This window comes from Pseudorasbora parva, chromosome 11, assembly GCF_024679245.1.
Source record: "Pseudorasbora parva isolate DD20220531a chromosome 11, ASM2467924v1, whole genome shotgun sequence".
Taxonomy (NCBI): Eukaryota; Metazoa; Chordata; class Actinopteri; order Cypriniformes; family Gobionidae; genus Pseudorasbora; species Pseudorasbora parva.
The window spans coordinates 40953490-40980419 of NC_090182.1; the positions used below are offsets into that span (position 1 = coordinate 40953490).

The 26930-nt window shown below is 36.4% G+C and overlaps 1 protein-coding gene across 2 annotated transcripts; it reads left to right on the plus strand.

Annotated features, from left to right (window-relative positions):
- Positions 1-2138: 2138 nt before the first annotated feature.
- smyd5 (SMYD family member 5) lies at positions 2139-26930 on the plus strand. Of its 2 annotated transcripts, XM_067457970.1 has the most exons (13): positions 2141-2390; positions 2693-2801; positions 6315-6454; positions 12503-12624; positions 15692-15761; positions 15885-15989; positions 16413-16475; positions 18733-18803; positions 18903-19009; positions 19239-19295; positions 19473-19567; positions 20453-20523; positions 26583-26930. In XM_067457970.1, exons 1-13 carry the CDS (start codon positions 2289-2291, stop codon positions 26725-26727), a joined length of 1257 nt encoding a protein of 418 aa, XP_067314071.1. In that variant the 5' UTR covers positions 2141-2288; the 3' UTR covers positions 26728-26930. The 2 variants fall into 2 exon arrangements, with proteins under 2 accessions (XP_067314072.1, XP_067314071.1); XM_067457971.1 differs by lacking the exon at positions 26583-26930 and having other exon boundaries at positions 2139-2390; positions 19473-19655; positions 20453-20519.

A 26930-nucleotide genomic window follows, 5' to 3' on the forward strand; every position in this document is an offset into this window, starting at 1 on the left:
TTGTTTCAAATTCAAAGAAAAAATGTAAAACGTTTCAAACGTCAATCGACGGATTACCTGTTAATAAAATATCCAAAATAAATTTTTTGGACCGTATGGTCAAAACTGCTACTTTCCAAGGAATAGAAAACCCCCCACTAAATAAAATAAATAAATAATAAACACTGCATTGTCAAAGTTGAGATTTTGGCTCTCACTCCGTGTGACGCTGGACCCCAAACCAGTCATAAGTCACACGGGTATATTTGTGGCAAAAGCCAACAATAGCCTACATTGTATGGTCAGTTTTTCTTCTTTTATACCATAAATCATTAGGATTATACAAAAAGATTATGTTCCATGAAGTTTCTAAATTTCCTACGGTAAATATATATAGGAAAATGTATCATTATTAGTAATTTGCCTTGCTAAGGACAACTTTAAAGGCGATGTTCTCAATATTTAGATTTTTTTTTTTTTTTGCAACCTCAGATCAGCAGGGGTTCAACCAAGTATTGTCCTATCCTATAGCAAATTATACATCAATTGAAAGCTTATTTAGGATGTATAAATGAATAAATAAATAAATACATTTCAATAGACAAATACATTTTAATTGACCCTTATGACTGGTTTTGTGGGTCACATTTTACCAAAATAAAGCTCAAATGAGGTGCATTTTTTGGACAGATATAAACTGCTACTTTTCCAGGGGATGAGAAAAACACAATTTTGTAAATAATTAAACACTGTGTTGTCAAAGATGATATTGTGGCTTAGGCCTAGGCTATATATCACATTTGTGTGTCACTAGTCGTGTTTTTTCCCATCATTAGTGCGTTGCATTACACCTTCATCAACTTTACAGGTTATGAAGTTAGCTATATGGAAGCTCAGTTTTTTTTTTTTTTTTCTGTGATTTGCTCAAAATCTCATGTTATTAAAGACATTAAAGTGTTTTGCACAGTCTATTTAAAATAGCATTGGCTATGACTATAACAAATAACTAAGACTCTCTTCTCTTCTTCTCAAATAAAACATTTGTTGAGTAAAGAGTGCATTGCAAACAAGCAGAGACATTCAAACTGCTTTCACAGGTGAGAGGTTTTACTGACAGTTTAAGGATCAAATGGAGAGTTATGACTTTAAGTTGTTATACTTTTCATTGGTTAAATATTTGCAAACCACAGACAGACCGGAAGGGTGGTCCAGGCTTAAAGGGTGACCAAATAATGATTTATGAAGAAAAAAGGTCACCCCCACCCCCTCCCCTTATAACCTTAGTATAATTTACATTTGTATTATTTATTTTAGATATTTTTTTATGTTCTGATAAAATATAATTCGTTAAAAGCTCATATGTTTTTTTTTATAACTGTCATGTTCAAGTTGTAAACAAAACATATTTCCAGGATCCAACTCTTTTTTTTTTATTAATGCATAAACAATACAAGGAATTATATTAATTAAAATGTAAAAATAAATAAATAAACAAATAGGGCAAAATAATAAAGTGCACATCATCATTAATAAATTGTCTTTTTACTTGTACAATCACACAAAACAGAACAATAAAGCTTAAAATATTGTTTTAAGTAAGATAAATTTGGTTTGGGGTTCAACCATTTCATATTATGAATATTTGTAATTATATATTATGTTGTTTATAATTGTATGAAGTATGCTTTCTCAATTCCAAGATCACTGAAGTGCATTAGGCTATTATGTCAGATTTACTCAGCTGCAAAACAGTGTTCATTTTTTTCTTAAATGTAGACTATTCAGAAATTCTCTAGGCATATGTTAATACTAAATTTGCATATTTTTTAAAGCTTTTTTAAATGATCAATTAATAATACAAAAATGATTAATTTTTGTATAGGATCTTTGTTGTTCCATCCTATGCCACGAGAGCTTTTTCTTGAAATTGTGCAAGCTTAACTGGTTTTTTATTACTCGATTGAATAATTACACATAAATAAAAATGAGAGAATATAATATATTATCTATTGAATAAACAGTTGGGAAAGGAATTCCAAATCGGTGTGCGACTCCGAGGAACGATTCGTTCACAAATTTGACGTCACTAGATACCAGTTGACTCGCCCCGCCTTCCATGGTGCATTTCTACGTTTTTATCAAGAAGCACAAGGACATACTTCCTCCTTTAAACGTAGCATTTGTGTTTATCCAGCGATATTTTCTTCCAGAATAAATCTATTTATATACAGTCGAGTGCTGACAGCAAAAGAAGATTTATCACATGCGACACTATTGGTCAATCCGAGGGGTTAGAGGTTGATATGTAAATGTCCAACATGGCGGCCCCCGTAGATGACATGTTTTCTCGTTGCGTGGATTCTGCCAAAGCTAGTAATTGCGTGGAGGTCCGATTTATCGATAATGTCAAGGTATGCAACAGTAGGTCCATGATAGAGATGCATCCTCCTCACATTACCTAGTTCAGTTTTGTTTTCTTAAGAGGTTTAGCTCTGATTATGGTGCTCGCACTCCTCACACGCCACCCGGCTTATTACGCCAGATCCTGCAACAAACCCCAAATATGCAAACCGTGACAAATAATCATATACATGTTCTCTAGAGTGGGGACATATTTTAGGAGATACATTTTTAAAAGTGTTTCTCCCATCACATGTTTCAGATATCAGCAGTTAAATGTGTGTGTTTTTAATATCTAATTATATTTCGCCAGGGCAAAGGATTATTCGCCAAAAGGTCATTCAAAAAGGGTGACACTATTTTCATTGAACAGCCTCTAGTCTCATCTCAGTTCTTGTGGAATGCCCTGTACAAATACAGAGGTGAGTGAATAGATTCCTTACAATTAATCCAGATGTTCTTGGTCATATGTTGGTGATGAAAGACCACATTGAGCTATTATTTAGCTTTGGTTGGACAATGAAACTGAAACATGGTTTTAGACCACAATAATGTATTAGTATGGTGTAGGCATGGCCACCTTTTCCAATCAATTCCTGACCAGGTCTATGTGTGATGCCGGTGGAAGAACACGTTATCTGACATGCACTTCCAAAACACCCCAAATTGGTTGAGAAATATTTAGATCAGGTGACTGTGGAGGCCATTGGTGATGTTCAACTTCATTTTCATGTTCATCAGACCACTCTGTCACGAGTCTTGCTGTGTGTATCGGTGCATTATCATGCTGATACACAGCACCCCCTTCAGGGTACAATGTTTGAACCTTTAGGTGCACATGGTTCTCCAGAATAGGCATGTGCCGATATCAATTTTTCATGTTGCGATTAATTGCTGAAGTTTTATCACGATATTGAAATAAGTTGCAAAAAAAAGTGTTGCCATAGCATAACAGCTTTATGAACTATTTTTGTAATAACAAAAATAACTGAATGTTTAAATACAATAATGCACCAAAAATATATACAGCTCTGGAAAAAAAATTAAGAGACCACTTAACACTTAAAATCAATGAGAAATCAATGTTAAGTGGTCTCTTGATTTTTTTCAGAGCTGTAAAAGTACAATTTTCAAACAGATTAAAATGCAAAAGAATTAGGCTATAAAGAACAACAGGTAGGCTTACAAATTACAATAAGGTCTCATTATTTAATGCATTAATTAAGATTGAGCAATAGCTACATTTGGTACAGAAAGTATAATGTTTTTGTTAATGTTAGTTAAGAAATACTGATCATTGTTAATTTTATCTTAGGTCCATTAAAAAAATTATTTAGATTTAGATTTTAATGTTATTAAACAGTAACTAAGAAATTAACATTACTTAGAATAATTAATTCTTTATAATTATTTTTCATTGTCAGTTTGGTAATAATGAATTAACATTATACACACACACACACACACACACACACACACACACACACACACACACACACACACACATATATATATATATTAAACACTCTAACCATAAAATTATTATTATTATTAGTAAACATTATCATTCTCACTATTATTACTATTATATCATTGCCATTTCCACTATTCTTATTAGTATCACCATATCATTATTAACATAGCAACAATAATCATCACAGAAATCAAATCCTAAATCAATCACTCATGCTCCTTATTGTGTAAAAAGGAAAATCTTAAAAAAAAATTGAAATAGCTTTTTATTATTTTTGAACAACAAAAATACGGGCAATGCATTCCATGCAACCATGGCTCGATACACAACAGTACGCTGCATTTTATTAGTTCTGCAATAATAATAATAATAATAATAATAATAATACTTAAGTCTACTTTTAACAGTAACCAGGCCAACTCATTATGCATTATCATAACATTGGTTCTGTATGGGCAGCCCAGAACTATTCGTGCTGCATTATTCTGAGCGATCTGTAATCTGTATAAATTAGTTTCATTTGTGTTTGACCAAACAACAGATGCATAATCCAACTGGGAAAGTACTAATGACTGAACAAGTTGTTTGGTCAACCATTGTGGAATATATTTCCTACAGTGTCTGATCATACCCATACTCCGACCCATGCTCTGCAACACTTGACTTATGTGACTTCCCCATGTCATCTTTGAATCTACTATAACACCTAATAATTGAATTACTTCAACTTGTGGAACTACAGTCGCTTCCAATGTCAAATGTAATTTAGATGTTGTTTTTAACATATATTTCATTGACACCAATGTCATTTCCTCTTTCAAGACCCATAAAAGGTACTTAAAGGACAACTCCGGTGAGAAATGACCCTAGGGGTAATTAACAGATGGTTACCGAGTAGATCGTTCTCTGGGATGCGTTTTCATGGAAATCGAATGTAAAGAGTTTTATCTCTAAAAACAGATTAGCTTATAACGCTTGTCTATGGGGCAAAGGGTAGTGAAATTAAATCGCTAGTTAATACCACTAACAAGGCTCAAAATAGCCTCACACTAACACGGCAGCATAATGAGGGTCCCTACACACAAACCGAAGCATTGAGAACTTTGTAAGTGTACAAACAGTTTAATAAGAAGATACTTTATTAACACAGTACATTACGCCGTTACGGACAGGCGCCATCTTGGAAAACAGTCTCGACCAGTCGAGCCACGAGCGCTCTGCTAAGTGATGAACTGTGACTTGGAATCTCATATGGTCCGTTGTTTCCTGAAGAAAGCACTGAACTTGACAGAGAAAATAAATAAATAAAAATAAAAATGTCCATGTAATTAGAATTTACAAACTTAATTCCTATTGACCAGCTCACTTAGAACAGCGCTCGTGGATCGATTCGATTCGTCTGTTTTCCAAGATGGCGCCTGTCCGTGAACGTGTAATGCACTGTGTTTATAAAGTATCTTCTTATTAAACGGGGGCGGCAGTGGCTCAGTGGTTCATGTAGGTTGTCTACAAACCAGAAGGTTGGTGGTTCAATCCCCGGTTCCACTTGACCAAGTGTCGAGGTGTCCTTGAGTAAGACACCTAACCCCAGCTGCTCCCGACGAGCTGATGGCGCCTTACATGGCTGACATCGCCGTCGGTGTATGAATGGGTGAATGTGAGGCAAAAATGTAAAGCGCTTTGGATAAAAGCGCTATATAAATGCAGTCCATTTATCATTTATCCATTTATTAAACTGTTTGTACACTTACAAAGTTCTCAATGCTTCGGTTTGTGTGTAGGGACCCTCATTATGCTACCGTGTTAGTGTGAGGCTATTTTGAGCCTTGTTAGTGGTATTAACTAGCGATTTAATTTCACTTACCCTTTGCCCCATAGACAAGCACTATAAACGAATCTGTTTTCAGAGATAAAACTCTTTACATTCAATTTTCATGAAAACGCATCCCAGAGAACGATCTACTCGGTAACCATCTGTTAATTACCCCTAGGGTCATTTCTCACCTCCATTTCTTGTCCTTTAAGTCGTTGTTACAAAGCCCATCTCACTAACGTGGCTCTACAATTATTTTATTAAGAGACGAGAATAGTTTTTGTGCACCCCCCCCCCAATAACGACTTGTATAGTAATGGGCCAAATCATGAGTCAATATGCTGATTCACAATGGTTTGAAAGCTTTGTTTTGAAATCGGCCCATCACTATGTCATCGTTTAGTTTTTTTTTTGCACACAAAAACTATTCTCGTTGCTTCGAAATATCTTTGTAGAACCACTAGAGTGAGATGGGCTTTGTAATGACATCTTTAGTGCCTTTTTTGGACACACTTTCCCCTTCTCTTTGATGGGAAAGTGTGTCCAAACTTTTGACTGGTGGTGTATACAGGTGTAAAACCTCCAACACTATATTGGCCAGTGTTTCATTGTCCAACCCCTGTATTTGTAATTTCTTCCCGTATTCAGCATGTGAGTACTGTCTGCGTGCTCTGGAGACAGCAGAGGAGAACGCCAGGAGGTTGAGCGGTCTGCCGGCTCTGAGCCTGCCCCACCCTGAGCTGTGCAAGGTGCGACCTGACCGACACCAGGCCTGCACACAATGTCAGGTACACTTGACCTCAAATGTTCCCATGTGTTCATGATGTGTTTGATCCAGGTCTTCAGACTTTTTAATAATCTGATTCCATTTCTCTTACTATTTTTATGTTGTTTATAATGTGCATTGTGCGCATGCTTTCTTTTCAAGAGATTAATACTATTTAAAATAGTTTTTTTTTATTTTAAAAGTTGTTATCATGAGCAAACAGACTAAAAATATAATTTAAATTAAAACTTTTGACAAAATATTAAATAGTTATGTTTTGTATTGTATTTGATGCATCAGGTCAGGAAATTATGACTCATAGGAGAATATTAATCTCATTAAAAATAATGTTTATATTAAGAGGCCCAAACTTATCAAGAACATGCAATTTGTTGGATTAGATATTTAATGACCAAAAATTAAAAGGAAATTCTGATAGCTTGTAATGTAAATCGGTGAAATCTTTAAAGCAGATTACTTACATGAAATGCATATAAATATCAGTTGTCGCAATACAACTCCCAATACTATGTCTGTATCAAAGTTCTGCAGTTTTTAATGTAGTGGGCAAAACGTTTAGAGATGAACCAATAAACATTCCTCAAAAGCAGTAATTATTGTAATTTTATTGTTTCCCATAAACAGATATAGTAATGGATTGCTTTTAATTTTTCAATATTTTAACAAGTTACTTTTCTTGTAATTGCATTAAATATTGACTAAAGAAAAAAAAACAAAAAAAAACAATAGTGGCTTTAACATCAAAATGTAATGTCTAAGGTTAAAAGGTATGTTTTTAAGATAACCGTCTCTCTTTAAAGGTGCACTATGTAGTATTTTTGCAGTAAAATATCCAAAAACCACCAGGCCAGTGTTATAAATTTTTTTCAGTTGAGTACTTACAATATCCAAAATGTTTTCTACTATTTTTAAATTGTGAGAAAATTGCTATTTTTACTAAGGACCCGAGACGTGTCAGCATAGCGTTTGAGGGAGTCTCCTGTCAATTGCGTCATATCTGCGTTACCCTCAGTTTCGGGTTTTATTTGGCAGAAGCGCTTCACTTAAATGTATCCGATATTATAAACAGAGCTGCATTACCTTATACCCATGACCGGAAAAGCGGAAATAGTGCAGGTGCCGGCAACTGTGTCCCGTCCCGTCATAATAAAAGTCCCGGTGCTCGCGATCCGTTTGTTTGTGTAACAATCGCTCCAGCAGCCGTGCTCAGCCGCACAACACTCGGTCCTGCTCTGCTTCACACTACAGTAACGTTAATAACCGGATCCATGAACATGATTTCTGCCCGAGTCCTATTTTTCATTGGCTGTGAGATGAAGACCACATGTCCCAAGATGCTGCGCCCAAACTTGGCGTCATCAAACTACGCCTTTGCTTTAAATAGGCACCCTCTAGCAGACGGAAAGTTGCATAGTGCACCTTTAAATACTTCCGAATCAAATGTGCAGTATCCTGTCTATTAGGGCTGGGCAAAAAAATCGATTTTTCGATTCATCGTTTTTTAAAATCTGGCCGATTCAGAATCGATTCTCAAAGGCCACGAATCGATTTTTTTCAATATTTATTTCCACTAACATTGAACATAAGCTTAACGTAAATCTAATTACTAGTCTTCTCCACTAGATGTCACCCATTTGCCTTGCGTGATATTACAAAGGAGCAAGAGGCACACATCATTTATCCATTCAGTGTTTCAATGGCAGCTTCCGGTGCGTTGTAGCCTTTTATAATGCTGAGGTGAAATGCTGTAGTAATACTAAAAATCTGCGGAACCATTTGATGTGAAAACACACACACAGCCGAGCACACAACCGCTAAAAATAATCACATACACGCGAATGCTTGCCTTGCATTAGGATCAAACTTGAGCAGTCACTTAAGCATTTCTCATGTATGAAAAGTAAATGCACACGAGCGGCAAAATCGTAAGAAAAGCTTGTCGTGTACTGAAAATTGCTATTAAAAAATCATCCAATATCCTAGCTTTTTATGTTTTAGAATAAATGTATCAAAACATCCATAAAATACTTCTCAGATAATTTTTTTTAAAAAATAAAGTTGCATCAAAATTGTATTTAACAATTGTATGGATTTTAAATATAGAGATGCGTTCTGTTTTAATGTAGCCTACTCAGGTGTACCTAAAATAAAAAGTTTAACATACATGATTGTGGCTCTTCATTTCTTTTTAATTACCCATTTATGTTCACTGTTCTTTTTTATAAATGCCTTTAGTATTTGTATTAAATCTATATTCATTTGAGTTGAATCGAGAATCCAAAATCGAAATCGATAAAATTGAATCGAGAATCGAAATTGAATTGATTTGAGGACTTGTGAATCGAAATCCAATTGAATTGGAACATCTGAATCGATACCCAGCCCTACTGTCTATCCTGGCATTTTTCAACTGGATTGAGGGATTTAGGAAGTAATTTCTAATAAGTAAGGCATTACTTTTTAGAGAGAGTAAACTAATTACCCTGTTGAAGTTGTAATTAGTAGCTAGCAATTAATACATTTTAGAGTAAGTTAGCCAACACTGCTCAAAAGCCTCATGTATCATATTCAATACTCACAATTTAACATGGTTTTAAAAAAAGTTTAAATGTTTGTATGGATAATCAAGTCAACCTAAGTTGCTTCAGTTCAGTTAATGTTCAACTTGAAATATTACTAACAAAATAAAAATTATTCTTTGGTTAATGCTGTAAAAGCCAGTAAAGATTTCCAATTAAAAAGATGTGTACCAATACCTGAAGATGGATGTTTTTACAATTATATTAAAAGGGATTTTACTTAAAAAATATAAACTATTAGTGTTGTAGATTGTGTAGAACATGTTATGATGATTGATCATTTAGAGGCCTTAGAATGTCATGCATCAAATATGATACTGTAGACTTTATAGGGTTCAATAATTTTTTTGAAATGAAAAACTGTGATAGCTCTTGATATGTCACTTCACAAGGAAGGCTGATCATAGCTGACCAATTATATTGTTTACTAAAAACAATATAAAAAGATTTTATTGGCTGTGTTTGCGGGAGCACATTTTTAAGTCATGGTGACCTGCAAAATACAAATCCGATTCCACAAAGGTTGGGACACTGTACAAATTGTGAATAAAAAAGGAATGCGATAGTTTACAAATCTCATAAACTCACATTTTATTCACAATAGACTATAGATAACAAATACAATGTAGAAAGTGAGACATTTTGAAATGTCATGGCAAATATTTGCTCATTTTGGATTTCATGAGAGCTACACATTCCAAAAAAGTTGGGACTGTTTGCAGTAAAGCCTAGTTCACACTGCCCGATTTTTGCCCCGATTTTGAATCGCCGACAGGTTTTGTGAAATCGCCGACAAATGCCCGAGATCACAGGCAAATCGGTGCTCGTGCACGCCAGTGACAATCACGCAGTGTGAATAATCAAAGACGCGATCAGAGAGAATTGCAGACGAGTCGCCGACGCCGGTGAGATATTTGGCATGCTAAATATCTGGACCTGTCGGCGATTCAAACTCCATCTGTGTGAAGTGTGAACTGCGTTCTGACTGAAAATTACACCGACAGCCAATGAAAGAGTGAGATACAGGGCAGCAGGAGGTTCAGGGAGGAGTTATAGAGCAGAATTTCAGTATTTTAATAGATATATTTACAATTCTATCAATTGCACATCCAGCCACAGCAGCAGCACATTACAAAATTATTTTTTTTTAACTGTTTTTGCAGAACACAATCCTTGCTCCCTCTGTCTCTCCAACAATTTCTTCTGCCATAATCTTTTTTCTTTTTCTCCACAAATCAGCACACATACAATTTGAAGCAAACTTTGTGCAGTTTATAATTTTTAATAACAATTCCAAGTCACGCGCAAGAACTCCGGTCTGACGCACGTGTTATCTCGCGTTGTTTACTTGTCACATCGCACGTGTAGTTGGGAAACGTAGTTTGCGCACGGGAGAGAGAGAGAGTTGTCGGCGATTCTTCCTCTTGTTCAGTCATGCAGTGTGAACTCCTCTGTCGTCAAACCATCGTGCAGTGTGAACACAGCAGTGACTGAATGATACCCCAGATAGTCATGCAGTGTGAATAGAGCAGTGACCCGACGAGTTTGAAAATCGTGCAGTCTGAACTAGGCTTAAGAGGCCTGAAAAGTTAAATGTACATATAAGGAACAGCTGGAGGACCAATTTGCAGCTTATTAGGGCAATTGGCAACATGATCGGGTATAAAAAGAGCCTCTCAGAGTGGCGGTGTCTCTCAGAAGTCAAGATGGGCAGAGATTACCAATTCCCCTAAAGCTGTGGTGAAAAATAGTGGAGCAACATCCAAAAGGAGTTTCTCAGAGAAAAATTGCAAAGAGTTTGAAGTTATCATCATCTACAGTACATGACATCGAAAGATTCAGAGAATCTGGAACAATCTCTGTGCGTAAGGGTCAAGGCCAGAGAACCATACTGGATGCCCGTGATCTTCGGGCCCTTAGACGGCACTGCATCGCATACAGGAGTGCTACTGTAATGGAAATCACAACATGGGTCAGGAATACTTCCAGAAAACATTGGCGGTGAACACAATCCACTGTGCCATTCGTTGTTGATGGCTAAAACGATATATGTCAAAAAATAAGCCACATCTAGGCAAGGCAAGTTTATTTGTAAAGCACTTCATACCCAATGGCAATTCAAAGTGCTTTACATATAAATTAATTAAAATAATGATAACATATGCATGATAAAAAAGAATAGCATGTGTAGGAATTAAACATTTAAAACAAGGATAATTAAAACTGTTGTAAAGATAACTATAAAGTAAGAATATAATAACAATGGTCAGAGACACAATGGTGGTCTGAAATAAAAATAAAACGTCCTTCAGTTTACAGTCTTCATACATGTACTATCTTAATTAGATCACATTTCATTCATTTCTTTCTCAAACACATTCATAACATCCTGTTCAATCACTATTCCCTGATTTCTCACTCATTATACCTTTCCACAGATTTACACATACTTAAAAGTGTCACTGGCCCACCGGTGGGCCCATTTGCCACTGCATGTTTAAAACAATTATATCCTATATTTATCCTGATGTAATGTTGACAAACTATATATCATTCGAAAGCTTACGAACTCAAGCTTTCGAACCGTTTTGAAATCGGACCATGCGTTACCATGGAAATGGTCCTCTAAATTATTCCAGCGGGCTCCTCCCCAAGTGGCGTCGTCATGTTTCATATTTATTTAACTACTTTATAATAATAACCTTTTCTAATCTTTAGCAGCAAATTGCAAACAGCAAATTGCATTATAAAATATCAATGGAATTTCAATAACACCCGGTGGCTATTTGTGGTACAACGCCTAAACAAAACCTCATGGGAACTTCAATTTTTGTGATATCAACTTCAAATTTGGAACAGAAATTGATTAGACATATGGCTTTGATTTGATAGTAATTATAGGAGCCGGATCTCACGAAAATGCGTATAAATAGTACGAGTTTGCAATCTCGTGGAATGTATACGCCAAAATGAGTTTTGGCGTGCGTATGGTACGCGGTTTTTCGCGTGCATATGATACGCACTTTATGGCGTATTATACATACGAATTTTCATGTATATTTTCAAAAAGGGGGGTGACACTTAAGGGGTTAAACCTTTTTGTCAAATTGCTATTTCCATCAAACCCAGTTTTCACTCATCATTTAACTCAAATGAACATATACATTTTTTTTGTATTGTGAATAAAATATTGAAATTTGAAACTTCTACATCATTGCATTCTGTTTTTATTCACAATTTGTACAGTGTCCCAACTTTTTTGGAATCGGGTTTGTATGCACTGTGCTTTTAAAATAGTTTTTTTGTTTTTCATGTGGAAATTTTAGTGTACAGCTGTTAATTTCAGTATTACTGTAGTAAAGTTCAAATCCCTCCAAAAAATAATTAATTAAGCCCAAATACTTTAAACGGGGACTACCAATGTGTCTTTGCGACTCATCCCTGAATGGACTTTTATGCGTTCCCCTCAGGTGATGTACTGCAGTACTGAGTGCCGACAGGCAGCATGGGACCAGTACCACAAGGTCCTGTGTCTTGGCCCCTCCAGTGAGGATCCAGATCACCCAGTCAACAAGCTGCAGGACGCATGGAGGTAAATGCTCACTCATATAGACCTCATGTTGCTCCGCCTCTTTTCAGCGCTGTACTTGTTGTCTTCTGTCTTTGTATTTCTGCAACACTAAGATCTTATGGAGTTTTGAACTGCTCATTTTAAAATGTTTCCAGTCTACTCACATTTGTTATGATGACATCTGCTTCAAACTTTGCAATGTATTAGTTACCTGTACAATAAGTAAATTCACTTCACCAGATAATTACGCTTCAACAGTAGCCAGGTTTCCATCCAAGGATTTTTCTCTGAAAAATGTTCACAGAAATATAAATTTAGTGCTTTAAAATGTTTACTGATACAGCCTGGCCTACACAAATAAAAACATTTAGGTTACTGCTGCACCTGTCTCTGAGGAAAAAAAAATGCAGCAATTTTATGTTTTTGATCAATTTGATGTTATTGAAATCTGAAACCAGAACATAGTTTTTTTTTTTGGTTTGAATGATCTGAATACATGCGTTCTCGGCCTCGTCAAACTGTGACTGGCTTGACTGCATGTTCAAGGCTCATGTTTAAGGGTTAGTTCACCCAAAAATGAAATGTAAGACCTCCATTCATTTTCGGAACACAGTTTAAGATATTTAATATTTAGTCCAAGAGCATATCTAAGTGTATAAACACTATACTGTCCATGTCCAGGAAGGGAATAAAAACATCATCAGAGTAGTCCATATGTGACATCAGTTAGTTCATTACAATCTCTTGAAGCATCGAAAATACATTTTGGTCCAAAAATAGCAGAAACTACGACTTTATTCAGCATTATCTTCTATTCTGCATTTGTTTTCAAATCTCAAATAAAGATTCAAACGGTCATGAATCAGCGTATTGATCCAATGTCACATGATTTCAGCAGTTTGGCAGTTTGACATGCGATCTGTATGCGATGCTATAAGTTAGTGTATTTTTTAAATATATTTTTTTTACCATGATGATTTAAAGGGTTAGTTCTCCTAACAATGTTAATAATGTCATTAATTATTTGCCCTCATATTGTTTGACACCCATAAGACAAATGAAGATACTTTTGTTGAAATTCGATGGCTCAGAAAGGCATCCATTGACACCCATGTCATTTCCTCTCTCAAGGCCCAAAAAAGGCACTAAAGACGTCGTTACAAAGCCCATCTCACTACAGTTTTTCTACAATCATTTTATGAAGCGATGAGAATAGTTTTTGTCTGAAATAATGGCTTATAAAGAGATGGCCGATTTCAAAAGACTTCTTCAGATGTCTCAGAACGTTAAGAGTCAGCATATCAATTCATGATTCAAATCGCGTGTCAAACCCTTTTGCAGTCTATCGCCCGTTTCACACATACTCCGTCTGCAGTGCGTGTTGCGTTGCGTGTGCGTTGCAGGAGCCCCACACCCTGTAGTGCTTTCACATATGCTGCGTTTGCAGTCCGCAACTGATCCGCTGTTGCATGCCACAAACACAGCATTTATTCATTATTTTTTATTTAAAATTCAAACGTTTTTACTGAACATGCCTCGTCAGAATTCTAATTCTCTTTACTCTTAAATAGAAGTCAGGTTATGTAGCCTACTACATTTAAACAACATTTTATTAAATTCATTTATTCGTGTTTATATACTTTAGATTTAGCTCACACAAGTGGCAAAACATTTAAACACAGGTTATAGCCTTAAATCACAAACATTTTAAATTAGAAACTTACAATAGTCTATTCAAAAACAGCCGACTCTCGTCTTTTCTTTCGTTTTTACACCCTTTTAAAAGAAATCCTGCAGGTCAAAAAGAACTTTGCTTTTCACCTCCAAGAAAGTACGAGTGCTCTCCATTATGGCACATTTTTTTACCTTAATGCCAGGTAAGGTGTCGTTTTGTTGCTTTACTTGAGAAAAAAAGCCACGTATTGACTTTGAATCAAGAGTATATTTTAAATGATATGCACCTGTGGTGAAATTACTAGATTTTCGCGTCAGTACATGTTTATTTTAATGCGAATGATCTTCTGTCGCTTTAATGCAGCAGTGCAGCGCAGCAAAAAACGATCCGTGCACTGCTGCAGACACAACGCTCCTGGAACGGACTGACGGACCCCATCCGCGTGCAGTGTGAAAGCTGTCATCCGTTAACATGGGGACGGAAAAAAATACGCACCGCACACGCACTGCAGACGGAGTATGTGTGAAACGGGCGTATGGTCAAATCACCTGACTTCGGTGATCCGAATCATGAATCGATACACTGATTCATTAAGCTCTGAGGCTTCAGGAAGAAGTGTTTGGAAATAGAGAGGAAATTACATTGGTGTCAATGGAGATTGGATCCGATCACAGCCATCGGATTTAAACAAAAATATCTTCATTCGTGTTCCGAAGATGAACGGTGGTCTTACGGGTGTCGAACGACATGAGGGGGACTAATTGATGACAGAATTTTCATTTTTGGGTGCAGTAACCTTTTAAAACATTATTCAAAACAGTCTGTTTTAATTACAAAAAAAGAGGAGAAATTACAAATATCGGAATTAGCCAATAATGGTTTGTTAAAATCTGCATCGGTATCAGCCCCAAAAAAATCCTATTGGTTTATCCTTAGAAAAACTCAACAGCAAGTTTTTTAGGAATGCAAGAATACAACAAAATGTATGTGACAATGCGTTTTTTTCTAGTATGATGTCATTATGCAAACCATTTTATCGGTAAAAGTCCAAATTGGATGGAAAAAGTCAAACAACGAACAAATCTTGCTATCTTTTTTTAACTCATATTCACTTTGTCGATATAAAAACAGTACAAAAAGTGAATGGCAACTTGACTAGTAATACTATAGAAATATACAGCACTACCACAAAAACTGAAGTTTGAAAGATGGCTGAAGCGCTTGTTTCTCTGGCGCGTAAGGTCTATACTAAAAGTATCACTGCAGGATACTAAAGAAATATTGCAGGTCTTTGCTTTGTCAGTAATTGATTGCTTTGGTTTGACGGCTGTTGATGCATAGGCATTTTTAGCATGCTAACCTTGAAATATATGACTCTGCTCTTGCATTAAATTGTTTTTGCATATTACCCAGGAGTGTGCACTACCCTCCAGAAACCTCCAGTATCATGATCATGGCGAGGATGGTGGCCACCATCAAGCAGGTTATTATTATTTTCTATTTATTGTCTTTTTATTGGTTGGAACAAGTGTCTAAGAGGATTGTGTGCGTACATTAAATGTAGTAAGTGTGAAATAACTGCATTTTTTTTTTTTTGCTGTTTCAGGCTCAAGATAAGGGATGCTGGCAGAGGTTGTTCTCTAAGTTTTGTAGTCGTACAGCAAATGAAGAGGAGGAAATAGTTCATAAATTGTTGGGAGAGAAGTTTCAGGTAAATTGAAAGTCCATAATCTTTTTTACATTATTAAAGCATCTCAATGTCATGCTTCACAGTGTGCCATCAAGTATGCCAGTTCAGAAGTTTGAAACAAATAAGTGATTTTCATTATGTGTATTAATTGAATGTTTTGTAGAAATCATAAAGTAAAAAATGTTACTTTATTTGGTAACACTTTATTTGACAGTGTCCGTGATGTATGCTACATGTACTTACCATAGTAATAACAGTTAATTTTGCATAATTACAACCCTCAACCAAACTCTTATCCTACCCTTACCCTATAGTAAGTGTGTAATTATGCATAATTTACTGTTATTACTATGGTAAGTACATGTCGTCACAAGTTACCATGTCACCGTAAAATAGTGCTATCAGTAAAAATGCCCCAAAATACAATGTTGTTTCTTTTACCAGGGACAGCTGGCCTTGCTGCGTAATTTGTTTTCCACAGCACTGTACGAAGATCGTCTCAGTCAGGTCAGACATGGTCTTTGTCATCTGTCTTTTTAAGATTTAATAAAAAGAATAAGGGTTATACAATTAAATGAACATACACTACCAACCCTCTACACACACCTTACAATAGAATTGCCATTGGCTAGTATTGTTTTGTTCTTTTTTTCACTAGACTAATATATCCTCCAAATCGGCTTATTTTTTTGTAAAATGGCACAGTGTTTTTTTTAAACTTTTTTTATATGTGATATGATTTATGTACATGATTAATTACATCATGATTATGTAATCAAGCATTTTTTAATGATAATACTTAATTCAACCTAAAACGTGACAACCATGGTATGCATTCATTAGTCATTTTAACAGAATTTAGGGCTGGTGGTGCTTGAGACGTTGGTCATTCAGTGTTTCTGTACATCTGTTAAGGGTTGCACTTTATTTAACAGTATGTACACTGAGTAAGAACGTACTGATTAATACAAGGTAAATGCATGGTTTAGGTGTAAGGGTATGTTCAGGGACTAGTACCTAGTTATTACCCAGTTATTGTAATAACTATAATAAGTACATGTAATATTATATACATGGGGAAAAGGACTATAAAATAAAGTGCCACCCTGTTAAGATAATAATAATTTTACTAGTACTAACAATGTACTAGTACTCACAATGGAAACCAGGGCTGCATGTGCATGGTATACACAGGTACTACGCATCTCAAACACTGGACAGTGAAATTTGTCAGTCAATGGCTGCAAAGCCTATAGAGTATAACACATCCACTGAATTGTCCATATCCATATGCATGGAACGTTCTCAAGAAAATCTGCAATAATATAATAAGCCAGCTGGAAAACTTCCGGTCAAGTGTCACTTATTGGTGTGTCGGCATCGTCAATGTCCTGAGGTTGCTTTAAAAGCATCAATAGTGTAATATTTAGTTTATAATTAGAATATATAGTCACTTAAATAGTTAGACCTAGCAATAATCTAGTTATTCAAATGTAAGACAACATAAATAAGACTCGTCCCTCAGTGTTTCTCCTCAGCAAAATTGAATTCGGTGTAATTCATTTGCGCGAGAGGTTATTTTTCATGAAGCTTTGTGAGTACATTACTATTTGTAATCTTTAATATTTATTTAAAATCGAAAAGTGTGAAAAAAATATTAAGGGAAATGGCTAATATGAGCAGCTCCTCTGCTGTCATCTACAGGTTATAGTAGTAATTAATTGTAATTATTGTCTTTTTTATTTTTAAATAAGTGTTTTCAATCAAATGTAGGGCTGTTAAACGATTAATCGCATCCGAAATAAAAGTTTGTGTTTACATAAAAAAAAAAAATATATATATATATATATATATATATATATATATATATATATATATATATATATATATATATATATATATATATATATATATATATATATCATATATATAGCATATATATACTCTGCTTTGCGTCGTGACCGCCTCACCACCTCTGGTGTGCATTATTTTTCTAATACTTCAATGGTGTGTGTGTGTATGTACGTATGTATGTATGTATGTATATAGCCTGAAATGTGGCAAAAGGTCGCAAAGTTCAAGAGGGCCGAATACTTTCGCAAGGCACTGTATGTGTGTATATATATATATATATATATATATATATATATATATATATATATATATATATATATATATATATATATATATATATATATATATACATACATATATATATATATATACACATACATACATATATACATACATACAGTGCCTTGTGAAAGTATTCGGCCCCCTTGAACTTTGCGACCTTTTGCCACATTTCAGGCTTCAAACATAAAGATATAAAACTGTAATTTTTGTGAACAATCAACAACAAGTGGGACAAAATCATAAAGTGGACTGAAATTTATTGGATATTTCAAACTTTTTTAACAAATCTAAAACTGAAAAATTGCGCGTGCAAACGTATGTATGTATATGTATGTATATATATATATATATATATATATATATATATATATATATATATATATATATATATAATTTATAAATAAAATGCACATACAACTACATATTAAATACATATACATGTATGCATGTGTTTTCAATTATACATAATAATTATACACAGCACACACACATATATTATGTAAGCACAAACGTATATTTTGAATGCAATTAATCGCAACTAATTTAATCCAGGAAGTAACCGTGCATATATTAAATTAAGAATAGAGCATATTTTTGTAATACAGTATGTATATATTTTGTGTTTTAGTGGTTCACTCCAGAAGGATTTCGCTCTCTGTTTTCACTCGTTGGGACCAACGGTCAGGGTATCGGCACCAGGTAATATCCAGTCAATACAATCAATCACTATTTTCCTTCAGGGAGATGTATAATAATGTTCCTCAAGTAATTCTGATCGGATCGGATGTGTGTCTGTAGTTCTCTGAGTCAGTGGGTTCATGCGTGTGATGCACTGGAGCTTCCCAGCCAGCAGAGGGAGCAACTGGATGCTTTTATCGACCAGCTGTACAAGGACATAGACAAAGGTCATTTTTCTCTTAGTCTCCCACCTGTTTCTGGTGCTTAGATCCTCACATACTTGCTCACACATTGATCTGTATAACTGCAAAGATTGATCCTCAGTTTTTGACATCTACTTCCTCAAGCACAGCTGAGACAGACACACATTTCACCAACTTAGACAGCCATCAATCTGTGTAAAATATTACTGTTTTGTGCAAAAGTTTGAAATATATATTTTTTTTTCTGTTATAGAAACCGGTGATTTCCTCAACTGTGAAGGCTCTGGACTTTTCCTGCTGCAAAGCTCTTGTGAGAATTGTCTTTATTCACATTGGCATGTCTTTCAGTTTGTACAGCTGTGATAATTTTACATACAGTAGAAGTTGACTTTGAGTAGCAAAAATCAGGTCAGCTTAACAAATGAGCCCTGTCTTCTTACTTTACTAAAAGAAGGGAAGATTTATTACCGTTTCCTTTGTTGAACAGGTAATCACAGCTGCGTTCCCAATGCGGAGGCGTCTTTCCCCGACAACAACTTCCTCCTTCACCTCAGCGCCCTCGGTGACATCGGCCCTGGAGAGGTCAGAGGAGGATGTTGGATAATAGATGCTAAGCTGATGCTTGGAGGGAGGGCCGTAATATTCTAAAGCCTTGAGTGTTTCATTGTCGGTAGGAATTACAGTCTAGACTCAGAAGATTGGAGCAGTTTTGGCAGCTTGTCAGATAGATTGAAAAGGCCTACATCTGCTTGGCTTCATGCTGGAGAGGTAGAACATTGCACAGATTTATTTCATAGGTTTGTTTGTCTGAATCATATTAGCCAGTGGATGACAGCTCATCATGAATTTGTAATAGCTATCAGTGTTGAATTCACATTGCTTTATGAATTTTTATAGGGTTACCTAAAGCCAAATTTGTTTTACCTTTGTTTCCTGGCATAGTGACCATTTTTCCTCAATATGTTTTGCTTCATAGCCAGGCAGATTTATGCACCAATCAGAATTATAATAAGAATGCTTTTTAAATTCCACTTCATTTCCTGAAAAGTTCAGCTTTGCCATCACAGGAATAAATTACTTTATATAATAAAATAGAAACTTTTAAACAGGAGCATATTCCCACACAATGACTGCATATTAAGGGGTCTCTCACCCTCCAAAAAGGACAAAAGAGAATAACTGAATGCTATGAATAATGATTAAATGATTGGTTAGTATGTAGAATAATGAAATGTTTGACTTTCAAAGAAACATGTATTTTATTACCACCGTGAAACAACATAACATGAGAGCCATTACACCCACAGAGTGATTTCATGTTTTTTTTGGCCAATTTATAAAACAAATTTTTTTTTTTTGTATAGCTTAATTCCTAGTCATAACATAACTGCAGAAAAAAACAAATAAATAAAATAAATATGATTTGCTGAGCTGTTGTCTCAGTGATTTTTCTCATTCTTTCTGTAGGAAATTTGTATCAGCTACCTGGACTGCTGCCAGAGAGACAGGAGTCGTCATAGCCGGCACAAGATCTTGAGGTAAACGAATGCAATCCCTTGTTTAAGCATTCTCTGTGAAACTGCCCAGCTGAGTCTACCTCCAGAGAGGATCAATGGCCTTGGTCTCTGGCAGCAGCTCTCGGCCTGGATAACCACAGGGGCTGTTGGCTTGCTGCTGGGCCCCTGCTCTCCTATTGATCATTTACCTGTCAATCGCAGCAGCTATGCCGGCTGGATGACCAATGAGGGTTTGTTTGGAAATCCCACTTAATCTATATTTACTTTATTCCTTTTACCTTGAAAAGAACTGCTGACCTTCTTGGCTGTGAAGTCAAGATTAGAGATGGACCCCCCTGGATCTGATGGATATTATTTATCTTCCTTTATTTTGGAATAAGGATAGATTGAAAGCTCTAATGGCCGATCTTTAACGTATTCTGTGCATTGGCATTAAGAGAGATACACTATATTGCCAAAAGTATTGGAACACCCCTCAAAATCATTGAATTCATGTGTTCCAATCACTTCCATGGCCACAGGTGTATAAAATCAAGCACTAGGCATGCAGACGCTTTTACACACATTTCTGAAAGAATGGGTCGCTCCCAGGAGCTCACAAATTTAAGCGTTGTACCACCTGTGCATTCAAGAAATTTCCTCACTACACGGGGCTCCAGACTGCTACCAAATGGTTGTATTTTGCTACCAAAATTTGAGTGTGCACAACTGAATTTTACATCTAGGTGCACGTGCGACCACTAAATTTGGCCGTGTTTATTCAATAGATTACTCCAATTACATGCTCCCTAGAAGGCTATATTTGCTGACGTGACACGCATGACATCTATTTAACCAATACAGTCACATTTTTTTTATAGAAGTACATGACTCAAACGTAATAGTCATTTTATTTAAAAGAAGAAACCTGTTCAAACATGCATAATGCAAACACAAAAACTGTGCTTATACTCTGCACAGTAAGCATTTAACCATCAGCCTGCGTTATTACACTGTTTTCATTACTATGGTAAAATGTACATTTCTTTCTTTGCTGCAAATATGCCAAACTACCAAAGCCAAGCTCGACCTTGTTTGCAATCAGTATCATTCAGCAACTGCTTCATTATTTTAAAGGATTAGTTCACCCAAAAATGAAATTGATGTCATTAATGACTCACCCTAATGTCGTTCCACACCCGTAAGACCTCCGTACATCTTCAGAACACAGTTTAAGATATTTTATATTTAGTCCGAGAGCATATCTAAGTGTATACATTACACACTATACAGGTCCTTCTCAAAAAAATAGCATATTGTGATAATTTCATTATTTTCCATAATGTTATGATAAAAATTAAACTTTCATATATTTTAGATTCACTGCACAACAACTGAAATATTTCAGGTCTTTTATTGTTTTAATACTGATGATTTTGGCATACAGCTCATCAAAATCCGGAATTCTCTCAAAAAATTAGCATATCATGAAAAGGTTCTCTAAACGAGCTATTAACCCAATCATCTGAATCAACTAATTCACTCTAAACACCTGCAAAAGATTCCTGAGGCTTTTAAAAACTCCCAGCCTGGTTCATTACTCAAAACCGCAATCATGGGTAGGTCTGCTGACCTGACTGCTGTCCAGAAGGCCATCATTGACACCCTCAAGCGAGAGGCTAAGACACAGAAAGAAATTTCTGAACGAATAGGCTGTTCCCAGAGTGCTGTATCAAGGCACCTCAGTGGGAAGTCTGTGGGAAGGAAAAAGTGTGGCAAAAAACGCTGCACAACGAGAAGAGGTGACCGGACCCTGAGGAAGATTGTGGAGAAGGATTCCAGACCTTGGGGGACCTGTGGAAGCAGTGGACTGAGTCTGGAGTAGAAACATCCAGAGCCACCGTGCACAGGCGTGGGCAGGAAATGGGCTACAGGTGCCGCATTCCCCAGGTCAAGACACTTTTGAACCAGAAACCGCGGCAGAAGTGCCTGACCTGGGCTACAGAGAAGCAGCACTGGACTGGACACAGGAAATGCCAAAATGCCTGAAGTCCAGTGTCAAGTACCCACAGTCAGTGATGGTCTGGGGTGCCATGTCAGCTGCTGGTGTTGGTCTTCTGTGTTTTATCAAGGGCAGGGTCAATGCAGCTAGCTATCAGGAGATTTTGGAGCACTTCATGCTTCCATCTGCTGAAAAGCTTTATGGAGATGAAGATTTGGTTTTTCAGCACGACCTGGCACCTGCTCACAGTGCCAAAACCACTGGTAAATGGTTTACTGACCATGGTATTACTGTGCTCAATTGGCCTGCCAACTCTCCTGACCTGAACCCCATAGAGAATCTGTGGGATATTGTGAAGAGAAAGTTGAGAGACGCAAGACCCAACACTCTGGATGAGCTTAAGGCCGCTATCGAAGCATCCTGGGCCTCCATAACACCTCAGCAGTGCCACAGGCTGATCGCCTCCATGCCACGCCGCATTGAAGCAGTCATTTCTGCAAAAGGATTCCCGACCAAGTATTGAGTGCATAACTGAACATAATTATTTGAATTCTTTTTACGTATTAAAAACACTTTTCTTTTTTCGTATTAAAAACACTTTTCTTTTATTGGTCGGATGAAATATGCTAATTTTATGGGATAGGAATTTTGGGTTTTCATGAGCTGTATGCCAAAATCATCAGTATTAAAACAATAAAAGACCTGAAATATTTCAGTTGGTGTGCAATGAATCTAAAATATATGAAAGTTAAATTTGTATCATTACATTATGGAAAATTATGAACTTTTATCACAATATGCTAATTTTTTGAGAAGGACCTGTACTGTACTGTCCATGTCCAGAAAGGGAATAAAAACCTCATCAGAGTAGTCCATATGTGACATCAGTTAGTTAATTAGAATCTCTTGAAGCATCGAAAATACACTTTGGTCCAAAAATAACAAAAAATACTACTTTATTCAGCATTGTCTTCTCTTCCTTGTTTGTGTTCAATCCTCAAATAAAGATTCAAACGGTCATGAATCAGTGAATCGATCAATGATTCGCATCGCCAATGTCATGTGATTTCAGCAGTTTGACACGCGATCCGAATCATTGATTGATTCATTGATTCATGACCGTTTGAATCTTTATTTGAGGACTGAATACAAACGCGGAAGAGAAGACAATGCTGAATAAAGTCGTAGTTTTTGTTATTTTTGGACCAAAATGTTTTTTCGATGCTTCAAGAGATTCTAATGAACTAACTGATGTCACATATGGACTACTCTGATGATGTATTTATTCCCTTTCTGGACATGGACAGTATAGTGTTTATACACTTAGATACGCTCTCGCACTAAATATAAAATATCTTAAACTGTGTTCTGAAGATGAACGGAGGTCTTACGGGTGTGGAACGACATTAGGGTGAGTCATTAATGACATCAATTTCATTTTTGGGTAAACTAACCCTTTAACTTCACGAACAACATGTTACAGTTTATTCAGTTTGTTCATGAACTAGATCGCTCGTTCAGACTCAAAAGTATCTCATTCAGTAAAGCGTGTATTCGTTCACTGAATTCAACAAATCACATGCTCCGTCACATCTCGTACTCGAAACGCTATAGGATGAGATTGTCATTTTTTGAGTATTTATTAGTAATACAGTGAAAATTAGCATGTTGATTTAGTTGTGCGCCCCAAAATTTTCTGGTTGTGCACCTAAAATTTTCAGTTCGGGACCACTCTGCTCCTAGCAAAAAACGTTAGTCTGGAGCCCTGCTACTAAATATTCCACGGTCAACTGCTAGTGATATTATTACAAAGTGGAAGCAATTGGGAACAACAGCAACTCAGCCACAAAGTGGTAGGCCATTTAAAATCACAGAGTGGGGTCAGCACATGCTGAGGCGCACAGTGCGCAGAAGTTGGCAACTTTCTGCAGAGTCAACAGCTGTAGACCTCCAGACTTCATGAGACCTTCAGATTAGCTTAAGAACCGTTTGTAGAGAGTTTCATGGAATGGGTTTTCATGGCCAAGCAGCTCATCCAATCCTTACATCACCAAATTCAGTGCAAAGCATTGGATGCCGTGGCACCACTTGACTCTAGAGGTTGTCAAACCTGTTCTGGAGGCACCCAAGCCCTGCACATTTGATAATCCGAAACCTTGAAAATGCTGCCTTCAGAGTACACATTTAAAGGTAGGAAGGCATCAAGGCATGTCCGAATAATGTTTGCTTTACTTCCTGTCTCCTGAGATAACTTCATCTGTTTAAGTTTTGAAGGCAGCATACATTTATCCTTCACTGCCTTTGATATCCCACATTCCTGTGCATTCCATTTTGTGACTGTTGAGCTGGGAAAAAATATGGTGTCCAAAAGTTGCGTTTGCAGGTCTGTTTTTGTTTTTTTTTAACAACATTTTCCACTTCTGATGTAATTTCTAGCAAGAAATGTCTAATTTAGTAATTAAATATTTGTTTAGTTCTCACCAAAGCGCTCTCTATTTTGCTGTAGATCATTAAATTGTTGCACTGCCTAAGAAGTCTGTCTGAAATTAGCCATTTTCTGACAAGGCAGCAATGAGTCAGCTGCCTTGGTTCTCGGACGTAGCCTGTGCATGACTCCCTCATTTATCACACCTGATTCAACTCATCAGCTCGTTAATAGAGACTGCAAGAACTAAATTGGATGTCTGATAAGCGAGATATATAATTGTGCAGGGCTGGGCTGCCTCCAGGACAAGTTTGAAAAACACTGCTCTAGAGCAGTGGAGATGTGTTCTCTGGAGTGACCAATCACACTTTTCTGTCTGGCAAAAACAATACAGAAGTCTGGGTTTGGCGGTTGCCAGGAGAACGGTACTTGCCTGACTGCTTTGTGCTAAGTGCAAAGTTTGGTGGAGGGGGGATTATAATGTGGGGTGGTTTTTCAGGAGTTGGCATTGGCCCCTTAATTCCAGTGAAAAGAACTCAAAGTGCTTCAGCATACCAAGACAACTTTGTCGGAGCAGTTTGGAGATGGCCTCTTCCTGTTTGAACATGACTGCGCACCAGTGCACAAAGCAAGGTCCATAAAGTAATGGATGAGCGAGTTTGGCGTGGAGGAACTTGACTGGTCTGCACAGAGTCCTGACCTCAACCCAATAGAACACCTTTGGGATGAATTAGAGCGGAGACTGTGAGCCAGACCCTTTTGTCCAACATCAGTGCCTGACCTTACAAAAGCACTTCTAGAATGGCCAAAAATTCCCATAAACACACTCCTAAACCTTGTGGAAAGCCTTCTCAGAAGAGTTGAAGCTGTTATAGCTGCAAAGGCTGGGCCAACTCTATATTAAACCCTACGGAATATGAATGGGATGCCATTGAAGTTCATGTGCATGTAAAGGCAGACGTCCCAAAACTTTTTAAAATAGTTTATTTAGCGACATATACTTCTAGCAAACATCCCAGTGCCAATCGTGTTGATAGTAGCTTTTAGCCAAATTTACAAGCTGTAAAGTTCCTTTGGCAAACTATTGCTGTACAGAACTCCAAATGAACTTCGGTTTGGCCTGATTTAGGTCAAAATGTCACACCAGTTCATTCGTCAATTTTGTTTGAAGTATATATATTGGGGCTCTTTACGACTGGTTTTCCTCGAACAAAATTGTTGTATGACTTCAGAAGACTTAGAATATAAAAGCTGCATAATTCTTAAATGTTTTGGTTTGATTGAAAATATAAGCTAAAAGACTTCTGTTGGGTTGGGTTTCAGAAGTAAAAACTTTTCTCCATGGGGAAATTTTCAAATGATAATTTTTGAACATTTTTGTAATTTTTTAAAAACCTTTTTTGTTTACCTTTGTCTTTTTGTCCAATTTTCAAAAGCTTTTTTGCTTCAAATCCAAATTTGTAGTGTTGCGATTCACATCGTAGCTGATTGGCTTGGTTGACAGCTGGTCACTCTTTTAATGGAGACTTTTATACAATTGCTATGGGGAAAATTAATAGAAAAAATACTTCTGAAATGAGTGCCATTGAGTGTGAGGCATGTGTGAGTGAATAGTGTTAATGTTATTTATTTTTTTAAAGATAAGTTTACACCATTCTCCTCTCTCATTCTTAGGGAGAACTATTTATTCATCTGTTCCTGTCAGAAGTGCATGTCCCAGATGGATGATGCGGATATGACATCAGAGGATGAGGAGGAAGTGGAAGGAGAAGGCGAAACGGAGGGTGACGATATGGAGGATGAAATGACAGATGTGTAATATCACTCAGGTTTCTCTGTCAACATGAGCCACATCACTTGTTAGTTTGTGGACCTGTTCCATGTGATCCTGATACCCTCCACAGGGCATAATCTTTACAGCAGTTGAGAAACCAACATCACACTCACAGTATCAGTACAGATGTTCGGCAGTTGTTATAACATTAATCAAAGCCTATGCAAAATATAAGTGCAGTATTTTTA